This window comes from Gadus macrocephalus, chromosome 8, assembly GCF_031168955.1.
Source record: "Gadus macrocephalus chromosome 8, ASM3116895v1".
Taxonomy (NCBI): domain Eukaryota; kingdom Metazoa; phylum Chordata; class Actinopteri; order Gadiformes; family Gadidae; genus Gadus; species Gadus macrocephalus.
In genome coordinates this window covers 13091465-13114855 of record NC_082389.1, presented here as the reverse complement: position 1 = coordinate 13114855, position 23391 = coordinate 13091465, and the positions used below count along the sequence as shown (strand labels likewise).

The window sequence follows — 23391 nt, the reverse complement described above, 5'->3', positions numbered from 1 at the left end:
ATCGATGTTTGCATAGACCAAAAACCTCACGTATATAGCGAGTATTAATCAATAAGAATAAGAATTACTAGGCAAATGTCAGTGTTTTCAGCAGTTTATTGCAAGAACAGACACAGCTGTCATATAAGTGTTTTATGGCAGAACCAGAGCAAACCAGGTGGGAAACATTTAAAGGTTACTGCAAGCCCCAGCTTTCAGAAGAACCACACACCACCCATGAGCTTGATCAATATCTTCTTCACGGCGATTCCTCCATTTAACTTAAACCACGTACAACACAAAGACAACCATGTAACCGCCTGGAGACCGGTTGACATTCTTTTTGCATTTACGACAGTTTTTTTATATACGATTTGATGAAAAATAATGGTTTGACGATAGACAGCCAATAATTCAACAAGGTGGTACGACTTGAAAATTGACTTCAAAATACAGCCAGCTTTTCCCTAGATTTCATTGGTCACCAGTTAACATCCATGTCCTCGAGAATCTCCTTAAAAGCATCCTCCTCCACCAGAGAAGAGGAGAAGGAGTAGTATTTCGTGTGTCAGAGCATCATTCTCACTAATTCATAGTTTTCATGGTACCATCTGAATAAGTAACTCAGGTACAACTCTAGCTGAACGCAGGTGGTGGAGCTGGTAGAGGTGGTGTTTGGGGGGCTTGACTCTCTCGCTCCCCCAGTCCTTTGCTCTCTCTCTGGGCAGCAGGCGAGAGCACTGGGCCAGTCCTTCCTGGAGCTCCCAGTCCGTGCGCCCCGGCCTCATGAAAAAGGTGTCCCGTGACGTCAGCACCCTCCTGATTGGTGGAGGAGTGTGGGGAGGGTCTTTAAAAGGGCATGTCCTTGGAGATCTGCCGCGCAACCTGCTCCTCCTGGCTTTCCTCCGGCTCCTCCTTCCTCTCCCTGTTCCAGTCCTTCAGGCCCTCCGGGAGGGAGGTGTCCTCCTCCGAGCCCCCCGTCCCCTCCACAAAGTCCTCGTAGGTGGACTTCTCGGCGAAGGGCCGTGGGCCCAGCAGCTCCACCATGTCCTCCTTGTTGAGCACCTCCTTCTCCAGCAGCCGCAGCGCCACCTGGGGGAGGGGAGGGACAACCGCGTCAGCGTGTATAGCGGCAGGGGAACAGAACCTGGCTGAGTGGGTGGGTGGGTGGAGGGCTGAAGGTGGGCCTAATTTGGGCGTTCCTCTTTAGGAAAGATTTGAATAGAGGTCAGCTGGCCAGGCATCATTTGATTGTTTGGTTGAGATAGAAAGCGTCTCAACGACAGCCGATGGTTGGTCATTACAAGGACTCCGATTCACTTTTAAATAGAAGTTGATTGTAAGATGGAGAGCACTACAGAACCAGTCATCGTTTGTACAGGCTAGGCTAACTGAGTGCCGAATGCCCCTTTACCTGCTAGCACCCTGCTACGTAAGCTAACCTGCATGACCTTTGCTTGGTTCAGTTAGTTTGACCCTGATCCTTGTCCAACAGTATACAAAGAAAATAAAAATGTAAGCCTACCAGCCTCAATCCAGTTTGAGTCACTTGGCCTGTTAAACAAGTCATAATACCTTTATATTAATTGATTGTATTATAAAGCACTTCTCTAGGGTACCCAGAGCCCTTAACATAGTGGGCGTTTGTGCGGGCGTGCAGGGCATGACGAACCCCTCCTCCACGACCAGTGGAACCAGAAGACGCTCTCACCTTCTCCACATCCGACTTCTTCTCCACCAGCAGCGCCTGCGTGCGCAGGTAGGCGTCGTTGATGAGGCCGCGCACCTCCGAGTCGATCAGCCGCGCGGTTGCCTCGCTGTAGGGCTTCTCCAGCACCATCTCCCCCTGCCGCGGCAGGTCGAACGACACCTGGCCCACCTTCGAGTTCATCCCGAACTGGACGATCTGGAGAAGGAACACCAAACACACACACACACACACACACACGGATCAGCTACCTGCAGTATTCCTCTGACAGTAGGTTTGAAGCCAGGGCATCACACCTGCAGCGGAACCGTTTCAACACGCACATCGGCCCCTGGCACCGTGACGCCCTCTTCATCATAACTCAAACCTAACTACATCCTCAAAATAAGTATGTACACCGAACAAACACCATGATCTCCTCTACACCTTGACTGCATCGACATCCCACCCATGGCCATAGTGCATCAGCATGGGACTCTTCATAACATCACAGACAGAGCCGATCCTAAAGAACGCCAACACTACATCTGATATATAATCATTCTACTGACCTTTGAGTAGGGGAAACACATAATATCGTATAATAGCACCACTGACCCGGGTGTATGCGCTCTGGGTGACCATAGAGTATAAGATAATAGACCGTATGATAGTAAAGTAAACATTAGTACTACGTACCTGGGTGTATGCGCTCTGGGTGACCATAGAGTATAAGATAATAGACGGTATGATAGTAAAGTAAACATTACTACTACGTACCTGGGCGTAGGCGCTCTGCGTGACCTTGCGGAGGTCATCCTGCGCCCCGGTGGTGATGCGTCCGAAGAAGATCTCCTCGGCCACGCGTCCCCCCAGCGTCATGCACATCCTGTCCAGCAGCTGCTCCGCCGTGTACAGGTACTGCTCCTTGGGCAGGTACTGGGCATAGCCCAGACCCTTCCCCCGCGGAATGATGGAGACCTGCGCACGCACACACACACACACACGCACACACACGGTCAGTACAGTTCATCTGTCAGCCTGAGAGTACGCCGGAAAACAAAGTCAAACAGGAAGTCCAGCAGCAAGCGACATTTACATATACTTTTCCTATCCATTAGCCTGAAAGGAGAGTTGACCTTACTCGTGGCTAGTGTGGCTTGTTGAGGCACTGTCTAGTCAACGTTTGTGTAATTACGTGTGTAGAAGAGTCGTGTTGGGCAAGAATGTGTGGCGTGATGCAGCAATATGTAGAAGGGTCATGTAGTATCAAGTGTGTTGATGAAGTGTAAAGAGTTGTGCAGTGGTATCACTGTGAGTTGGAGCATTGTGAGTGCGGGAGTGAGTGAGTGAGAGTGTGTGGGGGAGTGAGTGAGTGAGGGGTGAGTGAGTGAGTGAGTGAGTGAGTGAGTGAGTGAGTGAGTGAGGGGTGAGTGAGTGAGTGAGTGAGTGAGTGAGTGAGTGAGTGAGTGAGGGGTATGTGGGTGAGTGAGTGAGTGAGTGAGTGAGTGAGTGAGTGAGTGAGTGAGTGAGTGAGTGAGTGAGGGGTATGTGGGTGAGTGAGTGAGTGAGTGAGTGAGTGAGTGAGTGAGTGAGTGAGTGAGTGAGTGAGTGAGTGAGTGAGGGGTATGTGGGTGAGTGAGTGTGGGGTATGTGGGTGAGTGAGTGAGTGAGTGAGTGAGTGAGTGAGTGAGTGAGGGGTGAGTGAGTGAGTGAGTGAGTGAGTGAGTGAGTGAGTGAGTGAGTGAGTGAGTGAGTACTTTGAGCAGCGGGTCGGCGTGCTCCAGGTACCAGCCCGCCACGGCGTGTCCCGCCTCGTGGTAGGCCACCGTCTTCTTCTCCTCAGGCTGAAGGACCTGGGTCTTCTTCTCCAGACCTGCACAGCCGAGAGGAACCATTAGGAACCAGTACCAACAGAAACCAGTACCAACCAGAACCATCAGGAACCAGTACCAACCACAACCAACAGGAACCAGTACCAACAGAAACCAGTACCAACCAGAACCATCAGGAACCAGTACCAACCAGAACCATCAGGAACCAGTACCAACAGAAACCAGTACCAACCAGAACCATCAGGAACCAGTACCAACAGGAACCAGTACCAACAGAAACCAGTACCATCAGGAACCAGTACCAACCAGTACCACCAGGAACCAGTACCAACCACAACCAACAGGAACCAGTACCATCAGGAACCAGTACCAACCAGAACCATCAGGAACCAGTACCAACCAGAACCATCAGGAACCAGTACCATCAGGAACCAGTACCAACCAGAACCATCAGGAACCAGTACCATTAGAAACCAGTACCAACCACAACCAACAGGAACCAGTAACATCAGGGACCAGTACCAACCAGAACCACCAGAAACCAGTACCAACCAGTACCATCAGGAACCAGTACCAACCAGAACCAACAGGAACCATAACACAACCAGTACCATCGTAGTGTCCTGTCTGTCAGTACATGTGTGTGTGTCAGTACATATATGTGTGTTTGGCTCAGTACATTTGTGCAGGTATGCGTGTTTGTGTCAGTACGTGTGGGTCCGTCCATGTTTGTGTGTCCCTCCATGAGTGCGTTACCTCCGATCACCCTCTCGATGGCCTGCTCAAAGTGCTTCTGGTCGATGGAGTCCGCCAGATGGCGAGCAGCGATCAGCGCCGCCTCGTTGCACACGTTGGCGATGTCAGCGCCTACACACACACACACACACACACACACACACACACACACACACACACACACACACACACACACACACACACACACACACACACACACACACACACACACACACACACACACACACACGATACATAGAAAGAAGAGCAAATTTAGAAAGATTCTAGATCAAAGACCTCCCGGGACGAAGCACGCGGTCTTCAAACTCCACCTCTCATCGAAGGTGATTACCTGAGAACCCAGGTGTGAGGGCGGCCATCTTCCTGGCCAGAGCGTCTTTGTCCATCTTCTGGTCCAGCTTCAGAGGCCGGAGGTGGACCTTAAAGATGGACGACCGGCCCTTGATGTCGGGATGGCCTGTGTGACAGAGGAGACGGGTCAGAGTCCAGCCAGAAGTTTTGTTGTGGGTCTTATTGTTCTGTCCTTACAGCCGACCACAAACAAATGGAGTTTGCGCGTATTGGCAACGACACAGGGGTCTCTGGCCTTCAGGTAAACATCGCCCTCCTTTAATGTAGGGATAAGTGCTTTGTGGGGGGGGGATGAAACTGTATTCAAATTCTGTGAAACTTTATTCTGAGATCTGCTAGAGAGGAGACTGGTGTATGAGTACATTAGATGAGTTCATTTCTACGACTATTGTGTGCTTTTTTGCATTAAGGATCCTTATCTGTCCGAGATGCGAGATCTCACTCATGAAGTGAGATCTCGCTAGAACCGGTTCTAGCAGCCGTCTCAGCTCACTAGCTAGCCCCCTGGCTCCTCACCGATGTAGATCTGCCGGTCGAAGCGGCCGGGCCGCATCAGCGCAGGGTCCAGGATGTCGGGTCGGTTGGTCCCGGCCAGGACCACCACGTTGGTGGCCGTGTTGAAGCCTGAGCAGAACACGAGGAGATAAGGGTCTCTTTAGCGCTGCCTTTATCGTTGTATCCACGCATCAAATGGTTCGCTATTTTTACACACGCACGCACGCTAACTGTCGTTAGGCTGAGTTCGCGGATGGCGTGACTAATGTGGTGGGGAAATACACATGTCAGTTTCACAGAGACAGCCTCACGCAACACCTCGTGACTGCATGCAAAAATCAATGTATCAGATGTTTTTCACACGTTTTCACCCTTGAGAAACTTTTGTTTTTAAGACCAGCTACTGGATGAGTGCGTCAACCCTTTGTAGACACTTGGGTAGGCTAGGTGCTACTGTGCTAAAGCACACACACACACACACACACACACACACACACACACACACACACACACACACACACACACACACACACACACACACACACACACACACACACACACACACACACACACACACACACACACACACACACACACACACCAGGGGGGGGAGGGTTTCAGTTCGCAATAATATATACAACCATCTGATTGCGCCGTTTCTATTCCATCAAAAGGCTTTATGGCACAACTATTGATGTGAACAGTATTACCAATGCATTGTTTATCTTTATTTTTTGTACATGATGGGAGTATGTTTTCTTTCCCTACGAGAGTTTTGTACTTTGTTAATGCATAATAATAAAAAAAAGTATACATTGGTAGTCAAGGCGGGGCCCTATTTTTGTTAACCATACAGTGCTGGGGGAATCACTGTAGCATAGTTGGAATCAATCCTAAAGGACATCTGTGCGGCTCTTCATGAATACCTTCGTTAGGTAGACGTTAGTGAACAGCACCAAGTCATGGACTCTGCAAGCACTCTCTGAAGGTGTGGGTGTGAGGGGGTCCGTCCTACCGTCCATCTCCACCAGCAGCTGGTTCAGGGTGTTCTCCTGCTCGCTCTGGCCCCCGAAGTTCCCCCTCCCCCTCTTCCGACCCACCGCGTCGATCTCGTCGATGAAGAGGATGCACGGCGCGTTCTTCCTCGCCAGGACAAACAGATCTCTGACCTGACAGAAGGAAATGGGGAAGAGAGAAGATAAGTATATTGATGGAGTATGTATTATACTTGAATACAGTGTGTGTGTGTGTGTGTGTGTGTGTGTGTGTGTGTGTGTGTGTGTGTGTGTGTGTGTGTGTGTGTGTGTGTGTGTGTGTGTGTGTGTGTGTGTGTGTGTGTGTGTGACTACAGTGTGTATGTATGTAGTGGTGTGTTATAATACAGTGTGTGTATTGTATAATAGTACCGTGTGTGTGTATGTGGTAGGGCTTTGACCTTTGCCCAAAAATCATATTTGAAGTTTGTTTGTTTATTAATATTAATATTCAAATATTTATTATTAATATTTTGACCATTAAATGCCTTCAGTAAGACCTGGATTGGGCTCGCGAGATTTGTGTACCGCGTTGCTATGGTTACCGGTCTTACGTGTTCCAACGGTTTATTAGGGTTCTTATAAATTGCTGTCTAATCAATACTTTATTCACTGCCTCTTCCGTGGTCATTACAATATTATGAATGGACTGCGTCAGGTTCTCCGACGTCTCTCCCTCTTGGCCTGCCCATAACAGGTTCGAATATTAATGGCTGCCTAATATTCGTTCGAATTTTGATTTATATTTTGATATTCTAATTATATTCGAATAACGAAGTTCAGAGTCAAAGCCCTAGTATGTGGTGATGTTTTACCATATAATGCAGTGTGTATAATGTATAATAATACAGTGTGTGTATGTGGTAGTGTGTTACAATATAATGCAGTTTGTATATTGTATAATAATACAGTGTGTGTATGTGGTAGTGTGTTACAATATAATGCAGTGTGTGTATTGTAAAATAATACTGTGTGTGTGTATGTGGTAGTGTGTCACCAGATAATGCAGTGTGTATAATGTATAATAGTACAGTGTGTGTGTGTGGTGATGTGAGGCTCCAGGGGGTCTCCTCACCCGGGCGGGGCCTACGCCCACAAACATCTCCAGGAACTCTGAGCCGTTGACGGTGATGAACGGGACGTCTGCCTCCCCCGCCGTGGCCTTGGCCAGGAGGGTCTTCCCCGTGCCGGGGGGGCCCGTTAGGATGGCCCCCTGAGAGGGGGAGAAAGAAAGAAAGAAAGAAAGAAAGAAAGAAAGAAAGAAAGAAAGAAAGAAAGAAAGAAAGAAAGAAAGAAAGAAAGAAAGAAAGAAAGAAAGAAAGAAAGAAAGAAAGAAAGAAAGAAAGAAAGAAAGAAAGAAAGAAAGAAAGCTTTGTTAGTCGAGAGTAACGAGGGTTAAGTCCAAAGAACACAGTGACTTTAATTCACATGAGCTCACACTGCCAGAGCGCTCATCACACAGGACAGAGGTTTACCACAAGGCTCTGCAGACCTGCTAGCGAGCTAGTCCGTGTTGAGGGGGAGTGGGTTTGGAAGGAGGCCGGATATGAGGGGCAGGATTTTTGTTGGGTTTGATACTTTAAAATAATTCTAGCTTCCTCTCCAGCTGGTCTCTCCACTTGCCTACCCAAGTCACCCCCCCCAACACACACACACACACACACACACACACACACACACACACACACACACACACACACACACACACACACACACACACACACACACACACACACACACACACACACACACACACACTTCCCTAAACGAGGGTGAGGTTGGGGGGCCCCGGACTGACCTTGGGGATCTTGGCCCCCAGGTCCTGGTACTGCTTGGGGTTCTTCAGGAAGTTGACGAACTCCATGATCTCCAGCTTGGCCTCCTCGCAGCCCGCCACGTCCTTGAACTTCACCTCGATCTCCTCCCGCAGCACCTTGGCCGTGGTCTCGCTCACGCTGAACAGCCCGCCCATGCCCCCCCGGCCCGGACGCCCCGCCCCGCCCGGCCCCCGCCGCACCATGAAGAGCAGGAAGCCGATGATCAGCACCGTGGGGAGCATGCTCAGTAGGAACGTTCTGGAGGAGAGACGGAGGGACGGAGAGAGAGGGACACGCGTTAGATCACCGGATCCACCTCCATCAGTCGGACCAATAGGAATGACAGGAAAAGGTTGACAGTGCTGGTTGGTTTACAGTGCTGGACGGTAGTGCATGTGTGGCAGGACAGTGTAGGGACAAGGGGAGGTTCAACCTCTCTGCCATAAGGTACTGGGATCTAACCCCAATGTCTACCTGTTGCTTTATGACCCAATTAACTGTACGTGAGTTTTAGACAAACATGTCTCGTACTTTTTTAAGATTAAATGATAGTAGGTGTGTGTGTGTAGTGGCAGATTGGTTGTGGGTTCGATCCCCCATGTCCACACTCCTTGAGCGATACGCCCTATCCCCTACCGGCTCCTGGATGACGTGCATCTGTCTATCTGAGAGCGTGGCTCTGGATGAAAGCGACGGCTGGACGGTCAGAGGTAGTGAGCAGTGGGTGGGTGCCGTCGGTGTGGCTGGACGGTCAGAGGTAGTGAGCAGTGGGTGGGTGCCGTGGGTGCGGCTGGACGGTCAGAGGTAGTGAGCAGTGGGTTGCCGTGGGTACGGTAGCGGGCTCCTCACCCGTCGCTCTCCGTGGAGTAGACCACGGGCAGCCGCTTCTCCCCCTCGATGCCCAGCTCGTACTGCGCCGTCTCCAGGTTCCTCTCGAACGTGTCCACGCTGCCGATGTTGAACCACACGTACTGGACGCGCAACACAGCAACACAACAACACAGGAACGGAATATCAGAGGGATGCTGGGGCCGTGGGTGCTGTAGCACATGTGATTACTCTGCACCCTGGCTCTGGGAGCCTCCGCCCCCCACACACACACACACACACACACATCTCCATCAATGAGACACACTACTTAAAAAAGCTCAAAAAATCTCTATCAAACCCAATTTGTACAAGTCATCTAACTCTGTTTTTATCCCGTCTGCTCTGTTAATATCCGTTTCCTCCTGTGGGTTTCTGCTTAAGAGTGTGTTCAATGTCATATCTAGTTACTTCTAATTATACATGTTTACCAGAGAGAGAGAGAGAGAGAGAGAGAGAGAGAGAGAGAGAGAGAGGAGAGAGAGGAGAGAGAGAGAGAGAGAGAGAGAGAGAGAGAGAGAGAGAGAGAGAGAGAGAGAGAGAGAGAGAGAGAGAGAGAGAGAGAGAGAGAGAGAGAGAGAGAGAGAGAGAGAGAGAGAGAGAGAGAGAGAGAGAGAGAGAGAGAGAGAGAGAGAGAGAGAGACACAACTGTGACCTGGAAAATCCTAAAAGGCTTGGTAAAATGTATACACTGATGTATGCATTATTATCATCCTAATCATCGTCATCTTCTCATATTGAAACTATCACTCACCCCATCGACGGGCGTCCCCGGAGTGGACACCACCTTGACGTAGCGCTTGTTCACCACCTCCAGCCGCTCCACCTGTGGAGACACCACACAAGTTAATTACTGGGAAGAAACTGGCTCAACCCTGCCCGGCAACACAGATCCCATCACCTTAGAGATGCTCCGAAATTAACCAATCACACAGCTCCAGCGTGAGAAAGGGGCAGGCTAATGAGTGGTTTAGGTGGCCCCACTCCCAATTGTACTAACGATTAAACGGGATCAAACACTGCGTCAGGACAAAGCCTTCGGTTTTGAAGGGGCGTGGGAACCTTACCGTTCCTTTGGCGAGGCAGTTGTTGACAAAGTCCTTCCAGGTGACCTCGCGGCCTCCGTCCCGGAGCAGGTAGGTGACGGTGCCCCCGAACGCGACCGCGCTCAGGAGGACCAGTCGGAACTCCTTGTCGTCCCAAGGCACATCGCCCTGGCAACAACAGCGTTTTGGCGTCAATGCCACAATATCGGCCAAGGCTTGGGCACTCGTGTGATGCGTTAATAAACGTGTGATTAATGTTTGTTTGAGGGACAGGGTCATTGTCCCTCTAACCTTCTGACCCTCGTGGCTTCATCATTACATTCTCAATGACATCATCCCACTATTACTCTGGCCCTAGTGACGTCACCCCTCTCAGAGGTCTCACCTTCTGCAGACGACTCTGCCAGGTGGAGTCCTCTTTCCGGGCTCCTCTCTTTCCTCCTCCCCCTCCTCCCGAGGCCCCTCCCCCTCCTCCTCCTGATCTCCCAGAGCTTTTCGGCCCATTGCTTGGCTTGGCCTCTGAGGGGAGGGGGCGGGGCAGAGGGGTATGTGTCAGTATGTCATCAAGCAGTATTCAGAGTGGAGAGTAGCAGTCTTTAGCAAGACCATAAAAAGGTGGTTGAGGAGGAGGGGGGGGGGGGTACCTTTGGCCGCTTCAGCGCTGGACGGTGTCTTCTTGCCCTCGGGGAAGTACTTCTCGAACCCTGAGACAGGAAGAGACCCGGCGTTACCTCAATAGAGACAACAATGTCGACTTGTGTAGTCATGGCAATAGCCATGTGCATTGCAGACACCGGTATTGGTCAAACCGCCACCATTCGTCGGGGTCGTACCTTTCGGAGGTTTGGCGCAGAAACGTCTCACAGCTCCCAGTACCGCCGCTAGCACGGTATCTTGCTCCGCTACGGCCCGGCTCCCGGTGGGACTTAGCACCTACGGGCCGCACCGCAAGACGGCCGTTATCTTCTGTAGTTAGCCATAATAAAGCGTCTGTGTTTCACAACAGGTGCTTCTAGAGTTACAGACTGGTCAATCAATATGGTCCAAAACGTTAACACATGCGACAGGTGTCGACAATTAACTGTGCCGTGTGTTTCGACGAGTTACTGCTGGTGTGTCTGCAACCAGCCGATGTACTGTTACAACTGTTATACAACTGTCATTATGTGAAAATGAATGACTTGTCACACCCTGAGCACTGGTCTGTGGTGGAAGCTAACACACAGCGTTTACCTCGGAGCAACCACACGACCCCATGAACATAATGTTAATGTCCTCCAACATTTCAGAGATCAGGTATTACAGGTGTTATTGAACAGAGGTCATGATGTTTATTGAGCAGACTAGACGTCAGTGATATCAAATAGGCAGTTTTGTCTGCTGACAGTGAAAAAAGACAGTATTACACATCTCAGGTCTAGTGTGGCCATTTGTTGTGCAACCCAGCTTCACTTGTCAGAGCAAAACAACAGCATCAATGTCAATGCGGGGCCTCTGGTCCACAGCGGCAGCACGCTGCGAGACAACACAAAGTCACGGACACTCCAAGTCCTGTTTCGTCCGCACACAGACCTCTGCAAAGGCTGTAACCGTAATACGGACACGCAGTATGGGTCATTTAGATTCATGGGACACTTGATTTCTTGAGCGGATCGTTCAAAACGTGCGAGAGACACATACCAGGCGCGAAGTGCTCGGAGCCAATGCGACTTGGGGCGGCAGCAGGCGTCTCAGCAGGTGCCTGCACCCCTCCGATAGCCGGAGGTACCGGTGGGCCATCGTGGACCCTCAAGATTGTTTAATTTGAGTGAGACGTTTTGATAACAGGAGCAATACTGTCGGTCAAACACCGAGGAAAAGTCCCTTTCCATGGCCCAACTCCTGCGCCATCTTTACTGTTATCGAATGGAGACGTGAGCTGCGCGATGACGTTTTCAATGTGACGTAAACCATTTGTTACCCAATATTAACTTTTGTGAATTACCTTGTTATAAATCTTTGTGGGTCTGCCCCTTTATTGGACCATTCTTAAGAGCGGTAATTAATCAAGAAATCAAAGCAAACATATTACTATTAATACATTTACGAACACTTATTCTCATTATTATTATTATTATTATTATTATTATTATTATTATTATTATTATTATTATTATCATTATGACATTAATTTCAAACATACCACTATATTCACTCATGTACTGCTTCCCATGTAGAACAATGTGTGAATGTTATATAGAATGGGTGGTTTTAGAGCGCCCTCTGGTGGTGAAAGTACTCAGACATGTTACATAGTAACTGTGCCAGTTCGTCTATTGGCCAGCAGGGAGCGACATGCGGCGGCGTGAAACTACTAATGACACCAGACGAAGAAGTTCACTGTTGCAGTTGCACTTCGGGAAGGAAAAGATGGCGTTCGCCGGGGCTGCTCGCCAGAAGTGAAGCTGCTGTCATCGGGGCTATTCTGTCCGTTCATTACTCATATAGCAAGCAACCAGACTATCGTACTTCAACATTTTACGAGTGCGGATGTTTGCAAACTATGAGGTAATCTGTTCAAAACACACACTGTCATTACTCTACCGACACCCAGCGACCTATGTCCGACCGCTGGAAGCCCATTAGCCACTCCAACCCAAAGTCAGTTCGTGTATTTTTAGACAGTGTAACCAGTAATAAAACCAAACTCGTTTTGTCCACACAATGGATCATGACTACACGGCTGTTGACACAGGTTGGAGGGTGGATCTGGAAACTTTCTAATGTGAAAAGATGCCCATGGCTGCACGACCAAGGAGCCAACGTAGTTAGAGACGCTTAACGTCAATTATTTAAAAATAGGCCATCAATGGAATTGTAGCTGTGGGTGCCACTTGCAAAGAAACTCGAGTTCACACTTGGATCGACTAACAATCTGATGAAACTTGACGTTTCAGAGCGAATGGCCCAGGGCTAGCAGGGAGCTAGCAGTAGCTGCACTCAGGCTTCGTTTCTCTAGTTGAACACCTCAGATTGCCTTAGAGAAAAATGTAAGTATGTTCATTACATGCTCACTATGTATCGCTTTTCTCTTTACCTTTTGCACATATGACTTTAACAGAAATGTCAAGCTCCTTGACTTGTGTCTTTAAGTCCCCTAGCTCACTGTTAACGTTCACTTGCATCAGCCAACGCCTTGATTGTCAGCGTGAATCATTTCACATACATCCGATTTTAAATTGACCCTGTATGTGACCCTGCTATGGTTGGGGTTGAGGGGATCCATCTGATGGAAACGATCGAGTGTTTCATTGCAGTGAATGACGTCAGCTTTAGTCCAGCAAGAATTAAAAGCCCTGCGCCCTGGGATCTATTACGAATATTGAATTGTATGAACGATAATAATGTGTATTAAGCCAAATTATTAGTTATTACTTTTTCCAGTACAGTGCGTTGATGTTTGGGTTTTGAATGGACTTTGTTTAACATTGAATACAGATCTATACGCATGCGTGTTGAAACATGTTGCTAGATTGTGAATGCATACCGGTTGGTTAGGAGGATTATGCATAGGAAGGGTATATGAGAAGCTACAACCGTGAATGCATAGACATGTAGGCACTCGTTGTATTTAGTAATATTTGATTTGTGGTGGCCATGATGCTGTTGCCATGGTGGGTGTTTGACCCGCTTCTTTCCATCTCCAGATTCAGTAACATAAGGAAACGGGAGGATGCATTAGCATACTTTGTTGGAAACTAATGTTAACAGCATTAACAGCAACATCAGATCCTTAACCAGTAGCCCTGCAGATTAGGCTTCATGGTAGAGTTTCAACTGAAGATCAACTCTTATCCTATAACTCAAATTATTTGACATACAAATGCAGAGCAACCTATAATAAAATGTAATACTAGAGCCAATACAGGATATAGTTGCATAATTAGTGTTTGAATCTTCTGCTGAAAGGTGGACTGCTTTCAAAGAATGGATTACTTGCCAGGTTAATGCCTGTTTCTACTGTACTCTACTTGTTGTCCTGCTGCGTTCGCTATTGTTTTGTGTGTCTCACCTTCTCTGACTCTATCACAATGCCTCTCGCCATCTGTACTACCTCTTGACCGTCAGGATGTAATGTCTCTCAACCATTTATCCCCTCTCGACTTTGTCAGACTCTGTCTAAATGTGTTTAGCCATATTACCACCTCCTCCTGTTAGTCTAACTCTGTCAATGTTTCTCTCAATTCAATGCAACGGGTCATTCAGCATGGGCCAAAGTATCAAAAAGTAGATTAGGCTTCAAATATGGAAATGATCAAACCACAACACAATAACCCTCTCCCTCTCTGTCTCTCTCTCTGTCCGTCTGTTTGTCTGTGTGCGTGCAGGTGTAGTGAGTGCTGCTGCCCCTCTGGGCCAGCTTCTGGACTATGCTGCGTCTCCTCTCTGGCTGGAAGCTCCTGAGCTCCGGCAGCCTTCACCTCCCCTCCTCCCCCTCCTCCCTCCGCACCCTCCCCCGCCTCGGGCCCCTCCCCCGGGCCGCCATGTACACCACGCGCCTCTACAGCTCTGCCGGCGCCGGTGGGGGTGGTGGGCCAGCCGGGGGTAAGCCGGCCCGCAGGACACAGCTCTCAGCGGGTGGAGGCGGAGCTATGACCATGATGGAGAACCACCACCACCACCACCACCACCACCCCTCCGCCCAGAGCCCCGCCTACCCCCTCTACCAGGGCCGCGCAGAGCCTCACCGCGGGCCCCACTTCCACGGCCACCACCCACCCCACCACTACCACCCCCACCCCCACCACGCCCCGCCCCCTGCACACCTGGCCCCGCCCACACACCTGGCCCCTCCCCTAGTCCCACCCCCGCACCTCCACCACTTCCAGCAGCAGCACGCCCACCTGCACCACCACCACTACAGCCACGGGCCCGCCCTGGGCGGTGGCGGCGGCCTGGCCTCGGGGCGCAAGAAGACGTGGAACTTCATCCAGGAGAAGATGAGCTACGACACGTTCTTCACCCTCAAGCGGCTGATCGAGCGCTCGCACCGGCCCGACGAGGTGCTGCGCTGGGTCACCCAGAACCCGGGCAAGATCTCCCACAACCACTACCCCATCGCCCTGCACAAGATCAGCCAGCTGCTGCAGGGCGGAGGCGGCGGCGGCCCAGCGGCGGGGACGGGATCCTCCACCGCCTCCGATGGCGGCGGGGCTCCGGCAGGGGCGGCGTCTTGCCCTCCCGGAGCGGGAGGAGCGGAGGAGAGCGAGGGGCGGGACATCCTGGAGCAGCAGGACTTCCAGACGCTCTGCGACGACATCATCGGCGACTGCGCCAAGTTCGACAACTTCAGCGTGGTCAACTGTCTGTACGCCGTGGCGGCCCTCGGTGAGGCCTCCTACCCGCCCTCACTGCACTCAGATTTAAAATCCCACGACATAGGGATGAGAGATATGAGTCTGTTACTTTAACTCAACACGTCACTACTCAAGGAAGGACAGTGCAGGGTTTAGTGTATTAGACTTCAGAACCCCAATGAGCGCAGGCTGCACAGCCTACCTGTAGGCGATTGCTGTTTTGGAACCAGATCACTAGATCTGGCCTGAGATGTTTTGCAGTTCCCATTTCATATGCGAGGATAAGTTAAGTCACGATGTCCCTTATCAATCCCTCTACCTTCTCTATTCTATGCACTGGTCTGCATGTGTCTGTCTCAGGCCTGTACTGGTCTCTGTGGCTCTGTACTGGTCTACGTCGGTGTGTACGTTACACGCTGTGTGGTGGTGCCCTCCCCAGGCCTGCCCAGCGACTGCAGGGTGGTGGAGGTGCTGGAGGCAGAGTGCCAGGCCCGGCTGGGCCAGTTCAACCAGAAGGACGTGTCCATGGTGTTCAGCTCCAGCATGAAGCTCCACCTGGGCCGCCAGCACCCGCTGACAGAGGCCTGCCTGGCGGCGCTGGAGAAGAACCTGGAGCGCGAGCGCCACCCCCAGACCCTCTTCCTACTGCTGTCCTACTACCGGCTGAAGCTACGCACGCTGCAGCCACCAGAGGGCGCCAACGGCCCGGCCGCCTCCAGCCCAGAGCTGCTGCTAGCTAACAGGTGGGTGAGGGGAGGAGTACTGGGTACGCTGGTGATGTGGTTCCGTGGGCTGTCGGGGTCAGTATGTACTATGTATTGTGTCAGTATGTACTGTGTATTGTGTCAGTATGTACTGTGTATTGTGTCAGTATGTACTATGTATTGTGTCAGTATCTATTCTGGTGCTGTATTACTCAGCGTGTGCGTGTCTGAACATACTACTACGTTACTATGTTACTGTGTTGTGTGGATGTGTCAGAACATACTCTGGTACTGTCTGTTTTGTGTTGTTTATGTGTCAGTATGCAGAACTCAGTTACTGTGTGTGTGTCGGCATGTAGTACTCTGTTACTGTGTTTGTGTGTGTGTCAGTATGCAGAACTCTGTTTCTGCGCTTTGAGTGTGTGTCAGTTTGCAGTACTCTGTTACACACACACACACACACACACACACACACACACACACACACACACACACACACACACACACACACACACACACACACACACACACACACACACACACTATGTGTGTCAGTACGTGCTCCGTTTCACTCCCTCCCTCCCCTCGCAGGAAGATCCTGCGCCTGGTGAAGCACACGCTGGCGAGCGTGAGCGGCGTGCGGGAGCAGGAGATGGCGCTGCTGGACGAGATGCTGGCGGCGTGCGTCCGCGAGGCCAGCAACAAGAGCCTGGAGCTCATCTTCAGCTCCCACCTCTTCTACCAGAACCGCCAGGAGAGGTTCATCGCCAGCCTGGCCAGTACGGACCACCCGCACACACACACGCACGCACACACACACACGCAACATAGCTAGGACGTGGTGCAGAAGGCTAGTAGGGTTGAATCAGAGCATCGTCCACTGTGGGTTCACTTAATCCCGGGCATTCTCCAACTCTCTCCTGCCATGTCCGACCCTGAAAGGGGAGTACCGTTGAGCAACAAAGAAAAGTTTGCAGTAAAAGGAGCATTACGGACACATAAGTTCTCATTACCAAACCAGAAAATTGAGATCATTCTTCAAACATCGACATGGTCAAATAGGAACAGACGAGGCATGTAGACATGCAGATACAGTTTTGAAAACGATGTTAATCAAATCGTCGTGTAAAGCCATCCTTTCAACTGCTGTGACCTACTTAATGGGCGACCCGCGCAATTTGTAAACCACCGACCTGGCCGGTTCAGAACACGGAACCTGGCCGGTTGAGAGCGTACTGCGTACAGGAACGAGCCTCGGTTAAGGTGCAGAGACACGGAGCCGGCCGCGAGCGTTCTGAGGTGACGGTGTGTCTCCTGCCCTTCCCTGCAGAGGAGCTTCCTAAGAAGGTGGACAGCATCACGCCCTACACCATGGCCCTCATCGCCAAGTACGTGGCCCGCCACCGCCTGCGGGAGACCCAGTTGCTGGACACCATCGCAGACTTCCTGGTCAAGAAGGCAGAGTACCTGGACAGCAAGGTGAGGGACCGGAGCCCCCGGAACCACCCCTTGTTGAGGGAATGTATAAAGTGGTGGGACCTTGTTAACATTGTTGCCATGCAATTTAAAACTGGGTCATATATCATTTATAGGCCCTTTTATATAATCATCATCGTAATATTATTAAATGGTAATGCAAGTGATATAACCGTGTTAGCATTGTGACAAAGCGATTTAAAACAGTGTACCTGTTTGGGTTCATTTTCTTCCTGAAAAGGCAAATCTATATAGCCTATCATTCAGAAAACGTAATCTTTTTCTGAGTTCCTGGTCTCTGATTGGCTGTTGGATACGTTATCCCCTCTTACTGGCTGTTGGATGTGGATTCCTCTCTGATCGGCTTTCGAACCCCCTCTCTGATTGGATGAGGATTAGTCCCTCTGATTGGCTGTGGATTCCCCTCTCTGATTGGCTGTTGAACCCCCTCTCTGATGTGTCCCCAGGTGATCCAGAAGCTGGTGTTCCCCTTCAGCAGGATGAGCTACCGGCCGGCCAACGAGCAGCAGCTCTTCTCCAAGCTGGAGGTGGTGCTGGAGCTGAAGGCGCTGAGCTCGCCGCTGGCCACCGTCAACATCCTCATGTCCCTGTTCCAGCTGGGCCACTTCCCCTCCCTAGTGCTGCACCGCGTCTTCTCCCCCAGCTTCATCAGCAACGTCACCAGTCAGTACACCCCCACACAGGACAGACCCCCACACAGGACAGACCCCCACACAGGACAGACCCCCACACAGGACAGACCCCCACACAGGACAGACCCCCACACAGGACAGACCACCACACAGGACAGACCCCCCACACAGGACAGACCCCCACACAGGACAGACCCCCACACAGGACAGACCACCACACAGGACAGACCCCCACACAGGACAGACCCCCACACAGGACAGACCCCCACACAGGACAGACCCCCACACAGGACAGACCCCCACACAGGACAGACCCCCACACAGGACAGACCCCCACACAGGACAGACCCCCACACAGGACAGACCCCCACACAGGACAGACCCCCACACAGGACAGACCCCCACACAGGACAGACCCCCACACAGGACAGACCACCACACAGGACAGACCACCACACAGGATAGACCCCCACACAGGACAGACCACCACACACACAGTTACACAAATCAACAGTACCCATACCAGTCAACACATCCATACACAGATCCCAGAGTGTTGAGCAGGACACCCTAACTGATCCCGAGCTGCTGGCTGTCGCCTTGTATGAATGGGTGAATGAATGTGTGTATGAATGTGTGTATGAATGGGTGAATGAATGTGTTTATGAATGGGTGAATGTGAGGCACTAACAGTAAACACCAACAGCGCTCTGGTCTGGCCACAGGGTAGAAACATTGCGTTCTAACTGCAGTCCGTTAACCCTGTCATGCCCCGCCCCCTGCAGACAGCCCGTACGCGCTGATCGTGCGGCGCTATCTGTCCCTGCTGGACGCCACGGTGCAGCTGGAGTACCGGGACTACACGGGCCCCCGCCTGCAGGACGCGCACAAGGTGCTCATGTTCGACCACGCCCTCACCGCCGACGAGGTCAACCGCAAGTACAGGTGAGCCGGGGGCATGAGGTCACAGGTAGGCTGGGGGAGGTCCCACACACAGGTAGGCTGGGGGAGGTCCCACACACAGGTAGGCTGGGGGAGGTCCCACACACAGGTAGGCTGGGGGAGGTCCGACACACAGGTAGGCTGGGGGAGGTCCGACACACAGGTAGGCTGGGGGAGGTCCAACACACAGGTAGGCTGGGGGAGGTCCCACACACAGGTAGGCTGGGGGAGGTCCCACACACAGGTAGGCTGGGGGAGGTCCGACACACAGGTAGGCTGGGGGAGGTCCAACACACAGGTAGGCTGGGGGAGGTCCAACACACAGGTAGGCTGGGGGAGGTCCCACACACAGGTAGGCTGGGGACGTTGAATACAATATTGTGTCTTCTCTCTGATCGACTGTTGTGTTGTCTGCTCTCTGATTGGCTGTTGTGTGTGTGGGTTCTGATTGGTTGCTGCGGTTGTCAGTTATAAGGGTCTGGTGGCTGAAGCGCTGAGGCAGCTGGTGGGAGAACAGAGCTACAAGCAGGACGAGGTGCTGGCTCCAGGATACTACACAGGTACGCTGCCCATATGGGTAGTAGAACTACTAACAGTACTGTGAATACTACGGATAGTACTGTGAATACCATCGTTAGTACTATGAATGCTACCGTTAGTAGTCTGGTAGTTAATAGTGCTGATTGTTCATGGCAATTTATTTATAAAGCTCTTTGGATGCATTTATATTTAAAAGTTGCCTGATCTGAGATCTGAATCTCTGGCAAAAAGACGTTCTCGGGGCCCGCCTTCAGTCCACTCATGTGTGGTGATGTCACTTCCTGCAGACTTCCTGATCTTAATGGACGCGTCAGGGCGGATCCTCCCCGTTCGGCCCGGAGCCGGCGTGCCCCCGCCCGCCTGCGTCGCCGTGGCTACGCCCAAGGCCGACGGTGCGGTTTCCATGACAACGCTGACCTCGGACTTCCAGAAGTTCTCCCCGTTCAGCCCGCTGAAGGGGGAGGGGCCGGACCCGGAGGGGGCCGTCCCGGAGGCCTTCCTCCCGCTGCACCTCCGCGGCTCCCCGGGCCCCAACGGCGCCGGGGGCCTGGCGGAGTACGGCTCCTACTACGCCTCGGGGCCCGACTACTACTCCGGCCTGGCCAAGGACGCCTCCCTGGAGAGCCAGGACAGCTCCACGCTGAGCAGCCCCCCCTCCGACAGCCTGGCCCCCCCGCCGCCGCCCGGGGCCCCGGGGCCCGACTCCCTCTTCCAGTTCTCCATTGGTCAGATCCTGGAGGAGGAGGAGTCAGGGGGAGTGGCGGCTCCCCCCTCCGGGCAGGAGGCGGACTGCGAGCTGCAGGGGTTCTACGAGGGCGTGGCCTATTCTGAGAGCTCCGCCTCCGAGGGGCCGGCCACAGCCCCCCTCTCCGGGGGGCACCCTGCGGAGAGGAGCGATGCGGACGTCGCCGCCGGTGACCTACGGGCCATCCGCAGGTGGGTGGGAACATCCCAGTGTCACCTACGTTGGTCTCATGGTGCTTTTTGGTGGACCGTTTCCCACAATGCATCTGGTTTGTGCAGGGTGGTGATGTCTGTGAACGACAAGTGGCACTACTGTCACAACTCAGTGGTGCTGGTGGGCTCACGCGCCATGAGGGACCGCCACCTGCAGCTCCTCGGCTACATCATCCTACAGGTCACACACACACACACACACACACACACACACACACACACACACACACACACACACCCCTACACCTTGGTAGCCAGTACAAAAGGCACTGAAACATGTCAGAATGTGGTTCTGGAAGCAGCAGAAGCATGATCCATCCCTCTGTCTTCCTCTCCGCAGCTGCCCTACCAGGAGCTGGAGAAGCTCAACGGCATCGAAGAGGTGAAGCAGTACCTCCACAAGAAGCTGCTCTCGGTGCCCTTATGACAGCAGACCGGCCGGGGGGAGGGGGGGGGGGGCAGATGAGGGGGCTGCTGGTGGTAGTTTGAATTTGAGATTAAAGGGGGTTTATAGAATCATGCTCTTGATAAGAGGGACATTTTTCTAGATGGTTGACAACTATCTTGTGTTCAGCCGAGTAGAAATGTTATATTTCAGGGGGATAAAAAAAAAAAAAAAAGGAATAGCATTTGTTGTTTTAACCGCCATCCTGTCCAGAGACAGCGGGTCCGAGACGGATTAGCACTGCGGCGGCGGTTAGCGTAGCACAAACCGTTCTCGTCCGTCTGCGACGGAACCTCGCAGCTCAATAATCCAACAAACTAATGTTTGTGGCCGGGAGTTTTTAACGTGACAGGTAAACCATTTGTCTCATGACATAAAAAACAAACATGTATTTGATATTCTAGGGACAAAAATGAAAACTGTGGGTTGCTTGGGGGAAAAAAAAAGCGTTTTCCCATTTTCCCATGGGGACAACCAAATAGGTTTTTGACTAATCATGCTGGCAAACTAGCGCTGCGCTGATGCATGTCCGGGGAAGGTGGGGGGGGATTGGGTTAAGGGTAATCTGTGGATGGGGAAGAGGGTTTCCAATGGGACACTAATCCGTCAATGTGGGGGGTTTATATGTGGCTCATTCATGTGTGTGTGGAGACGAATCTTGTAAATCATTGAGTGACCCTTGCGTTCCCCTTTTGCTGGGGGATGGATGACGTTACTATGGTAACGACGCCGTCTCCCCGGGGGGGGGGGGAAATCTATTTATTTGTGGTACCGGGCCAGGGGGGTGGGTGGGTGGGTGGGTGGGTGCCCAGATGTGGGAAAGCTTGTTTATATTCTATATATAAATCTATCGACCTCAAATGTCTATATAAAATATAAAAATATAACCCCGGTGTCTTGTCATTCCTTGAGGCGTGATGCCGCTTTGAAGTGTTTAGATTACAAAAACCTCGCGAGACCGGATGAGAAAAAAGTGCATTTTAATTCTTAACGTTTTGTCCAAAATAGTCGAGTGGGAACTGAAGAACTTCCTCCCAACCCTGGACAACCAGTCAGCAACCGGGACCTCAAAAGTCCCCTTCCTGTTCAACTGTACAAATCCCAGTCTTAAAAAAAAACAAAATCAAAAAGCTTAAACGCGCTTGTTAAAGTTTATAGTCATGATAAAAAATAGTGACACATCAAGGTTAAAGGCCATTTTTTTTCTTAAAATGTAAACCAAACAAACGGTAACGCCCGACAAACACTTGGGGAACACATGTAACAACCCCCGCGAGAGGCGCCGAGCGTCCTTCAGGAACGTTAGCGTAACGTAGGTCCTTCGCTCGCCCCCGTCCGCTGCGGGCGGGGCCAGGATCACGGCAGTCCGGTGTCGACGCTGCCCATTGGTCCGCCGGAAAAACCAAAACAAAAAATGGCTTGTGAGGAGGCGTGGCCTGCACAACTTCTCCTGTTCCTGTGCTGCTAGTCCGTGTCCGAGTCGCTGCTCTCCTCCGAGGAGCTGCTGTCGCCCGACTGGTCCTCGTCGTCTTCGTCGTTCTGCGGGCGGGAGGAAGACGGGGAGAGGTTACGATAACGAGCCCCACTAGACCCGGTAGGTCTGGTAACCAGCCATCGGCTTGGCCTAGTTAGACGTGGTTACAGGGGTTCTGGTCTGTCTTGGTTGAGGCCGAGCGTCGGGGAGAGCTTCAGATTATCTTTGAAAGGCTGCGGAGCACAACCATCCCAAAACGGGGCCCTCTAAACCGCTGGCAACGGGCGGAGGAACCCACCTCGTCGTCTTCGTCACTGTCGCTGCTTCCTGACGACTCGTCGTCGTCGTCCGAGTCCGAAGAGTCGCTCTTGTCGTCGTCCTCGTCCGACTCAGACGTGTCCTGCTGGAGAACACATTGAAGAAAACACACACCTGTAGGACACCCTTCTGTTTGACCGGCTCACCAATGAGCAGGTGGGCTTTTAGTTACATAACACACCCCTGTGGGAGACCCTTCTGTTATGAGGCCTTACTACACACTCATGGCTGGTGAGTACGGTGTGCATGTTGAATATATAGTATTGAGTGTGTGTGGGTTCCTGTCGCTCTGTAAACCTAGTCTTGGGAAAGCGTGCGTGTGTTCTTTACCTTGGCCCGGTACGCCATAGAGCGTTTTCCCACGGCGACCCCCGGGGCCGGACCCCTGGCCGTGACCCGCACCTTGGCCCCGGGCCCCTGGACCCTGGTGCTGCTTCTCCGCTTCTGTAACACACACACATACACACACACAGTGAGTGAGACATGTAGCGACCTTCCACCGCCACGCCCGCTGAGGCCATGGTAGCATGTGTGGCTGACAGAGGCTGCGTGGTCAGAGAGGACCGGTGCGGGTCCTACTCACCGTGGACGAGAACTCTTTGTAGAGCGCCCGCTCCTGGGGAGAGAGAGACTGGTGGAGAGAAGAGGGAGGGTCGGTTAACATACAATATATAGAGTC

General features: G+C 51.9%; 3 protein-coding genes and 1 long non-coding RNA gene across 6 annotated transcripts in view; 2 read left to right on the top strand and 2 right to left on the bottom strand.

Annotated features, from left to right (window-relative positions):
• Window positions 1-78: 78 nt before the first annotated feature.
• afg3l2 (AFG3-like AAA ATPase 2) lies at window positions 79-11792 on the bottom strand. Its single transcript, XM_060059141.1, has 17 exons — window positions 11548-11792; window positions 10701-10800; window positions 10512-10571; window positions 10253-10386; window positions 9889-10035; window positions 9576-9647; window positions 8804-8925; window positions 7936-8212; window positions 7213-7350; window positions 6119-6272; window positions 5125-5232; window positions 4589-4714; window positions 4258-4368; window positions 3427-3542; window positions 2447-2647; window positions 1691-1885; window positions 79-1071 (listed from the first exon to the last, which is right to left on the bottom strand). The coding sequence occupies exons 1-17, from the start codon at window positions 11644-11646 to the stop codon at window positions 829-831; spliced, it is 2403 nt and encodes an 800-aa protein (XP_059915124.1). The 5' UTR covers window positions 11647-11792; the 3' UTR covers window positions 79-828.
• LOC132463191 (uncharacterized) lies at window positions 2644-3529 on the top strand. The gene is made up of 3 exons (XR_009526982.1): window positions 2644-2952; window positions 3001-3048; window positions 3400-3529. It is a non-coding gene; the product is annotated as an uncharacterized LOC132463191 (long non-coding RNA).
• A 427-nt stretch (window positions 11793-12219) lies between the features above and the next one.
• On the top strand, window positions 12220-21333 carry fastk (Fas-activated serine/threonine kinase). Of its 2 annotated transcripts, XM_060059139.1 has the most exons (12): window positions 12220-12414; window positions 12804-12896; window positions 14235-15234; window positions 15643-15946; window positions 16499-16686; window positions 17238-17386; window positions 17851-18067; window positions 18822-18981; window positions 19447-19538; window positions 19806-20454; window positions 20542-20656; window positions 20816-21333. In XM_060059139.1, exons 3-12 carry the CDS (start codon window positions 14277-14279, stop codon window positions 20900-20902), a joined length of 2919 nt encoding a protein of 972 aa, XP_059915122.1. In that variant the 5' UTR covers window positions 12220-12414; window positions 12804-12896; window positions 14235-14276; the 3' UTR covers window positions 20903-21333. The 2 variants fall into 2 exon arrangements, with proteins under 2 accessions (XP_059915122.1, XP_059915123.1); XM_060059140.1 differs by lacking the exon at window positions 12804-12896.
• A 550-nt stretch (window positions 21334-21883) lies between these two features.
• ubtfl (upstream binding transcription factor, like) overlaps window positions 21884-23391 on the bottom strand; it is a 12210-nt gene continuing 10702 nt past the window's right edge. For both annotated transcript variants that reach the window (XM_060059144.1, XM_060059142.1), the window contains exons 17-20: window positions 23296-23343; window positions 23043-23156; window positions 22693-22797; window positions 21884-22459 (exon numbers count right to left, since the gene is read on the bottom strand). In XM_060059144.1, the coding sequence (XP_059915127.1) occupies window positions 22385-22459; window positions 22693-22797; window positions 23043-23156; window positions 23296-23343 (342 nt within the window). In that variant the 3' untranslated portion in view covers window positions 21884-22384. The remainder of the gene's footprint in view (window positions 22460-22692; window positions 22798-23042; window positions 23157-23295; window positions 23344-23391) is intronic.

Bases quoted from the DNA above. Each gene is read 5' to 3' on its own strand.
- afg3l2 (XM_060059141.1), bottom strand. From the start codon at position 11,646: ATGGCCCACCGGTACCTCCGGCTATCGGAGGGGTGCAGGCACCTGCTG. The intron at 5,233-6,118 runs GTAGGACGGACC...TGTTCTGCTCAG, and splicing joins GCTGCTGGTGGAGATGGACG to GCTTCAACACGGCCACCAAC. The intron at 4,369-4,588 runs GTAATCACCTTC...GTGTGTGTGTAG, and splicing joins CCTCACACCTGGGTTCTCAG to GCGCTGACATCGCCAACGTG.
- fastk (XM_060059140.1), top strand. From the start codon at position 14,277: ATGCTGCGTCTCCTCTCTGGCTGGAAGCTCCTGAGCTCCGGCAGCCTT. The intron at 16,687-17,237 runs GTACGGACCACC...CCTTCCCTGCAG, and splicing joins GTTCATCGCCAGCCTGGCCA to AGGAGCTTCCTAAGAAGGTG. The intron at 20,455-20,541 runs GTGGGTGGGAAC...TGGTTTGTGCAG, and splicing joins GACCTACGGGCCATCCGCAG to GGTGGTGATGTCTGTGAACG.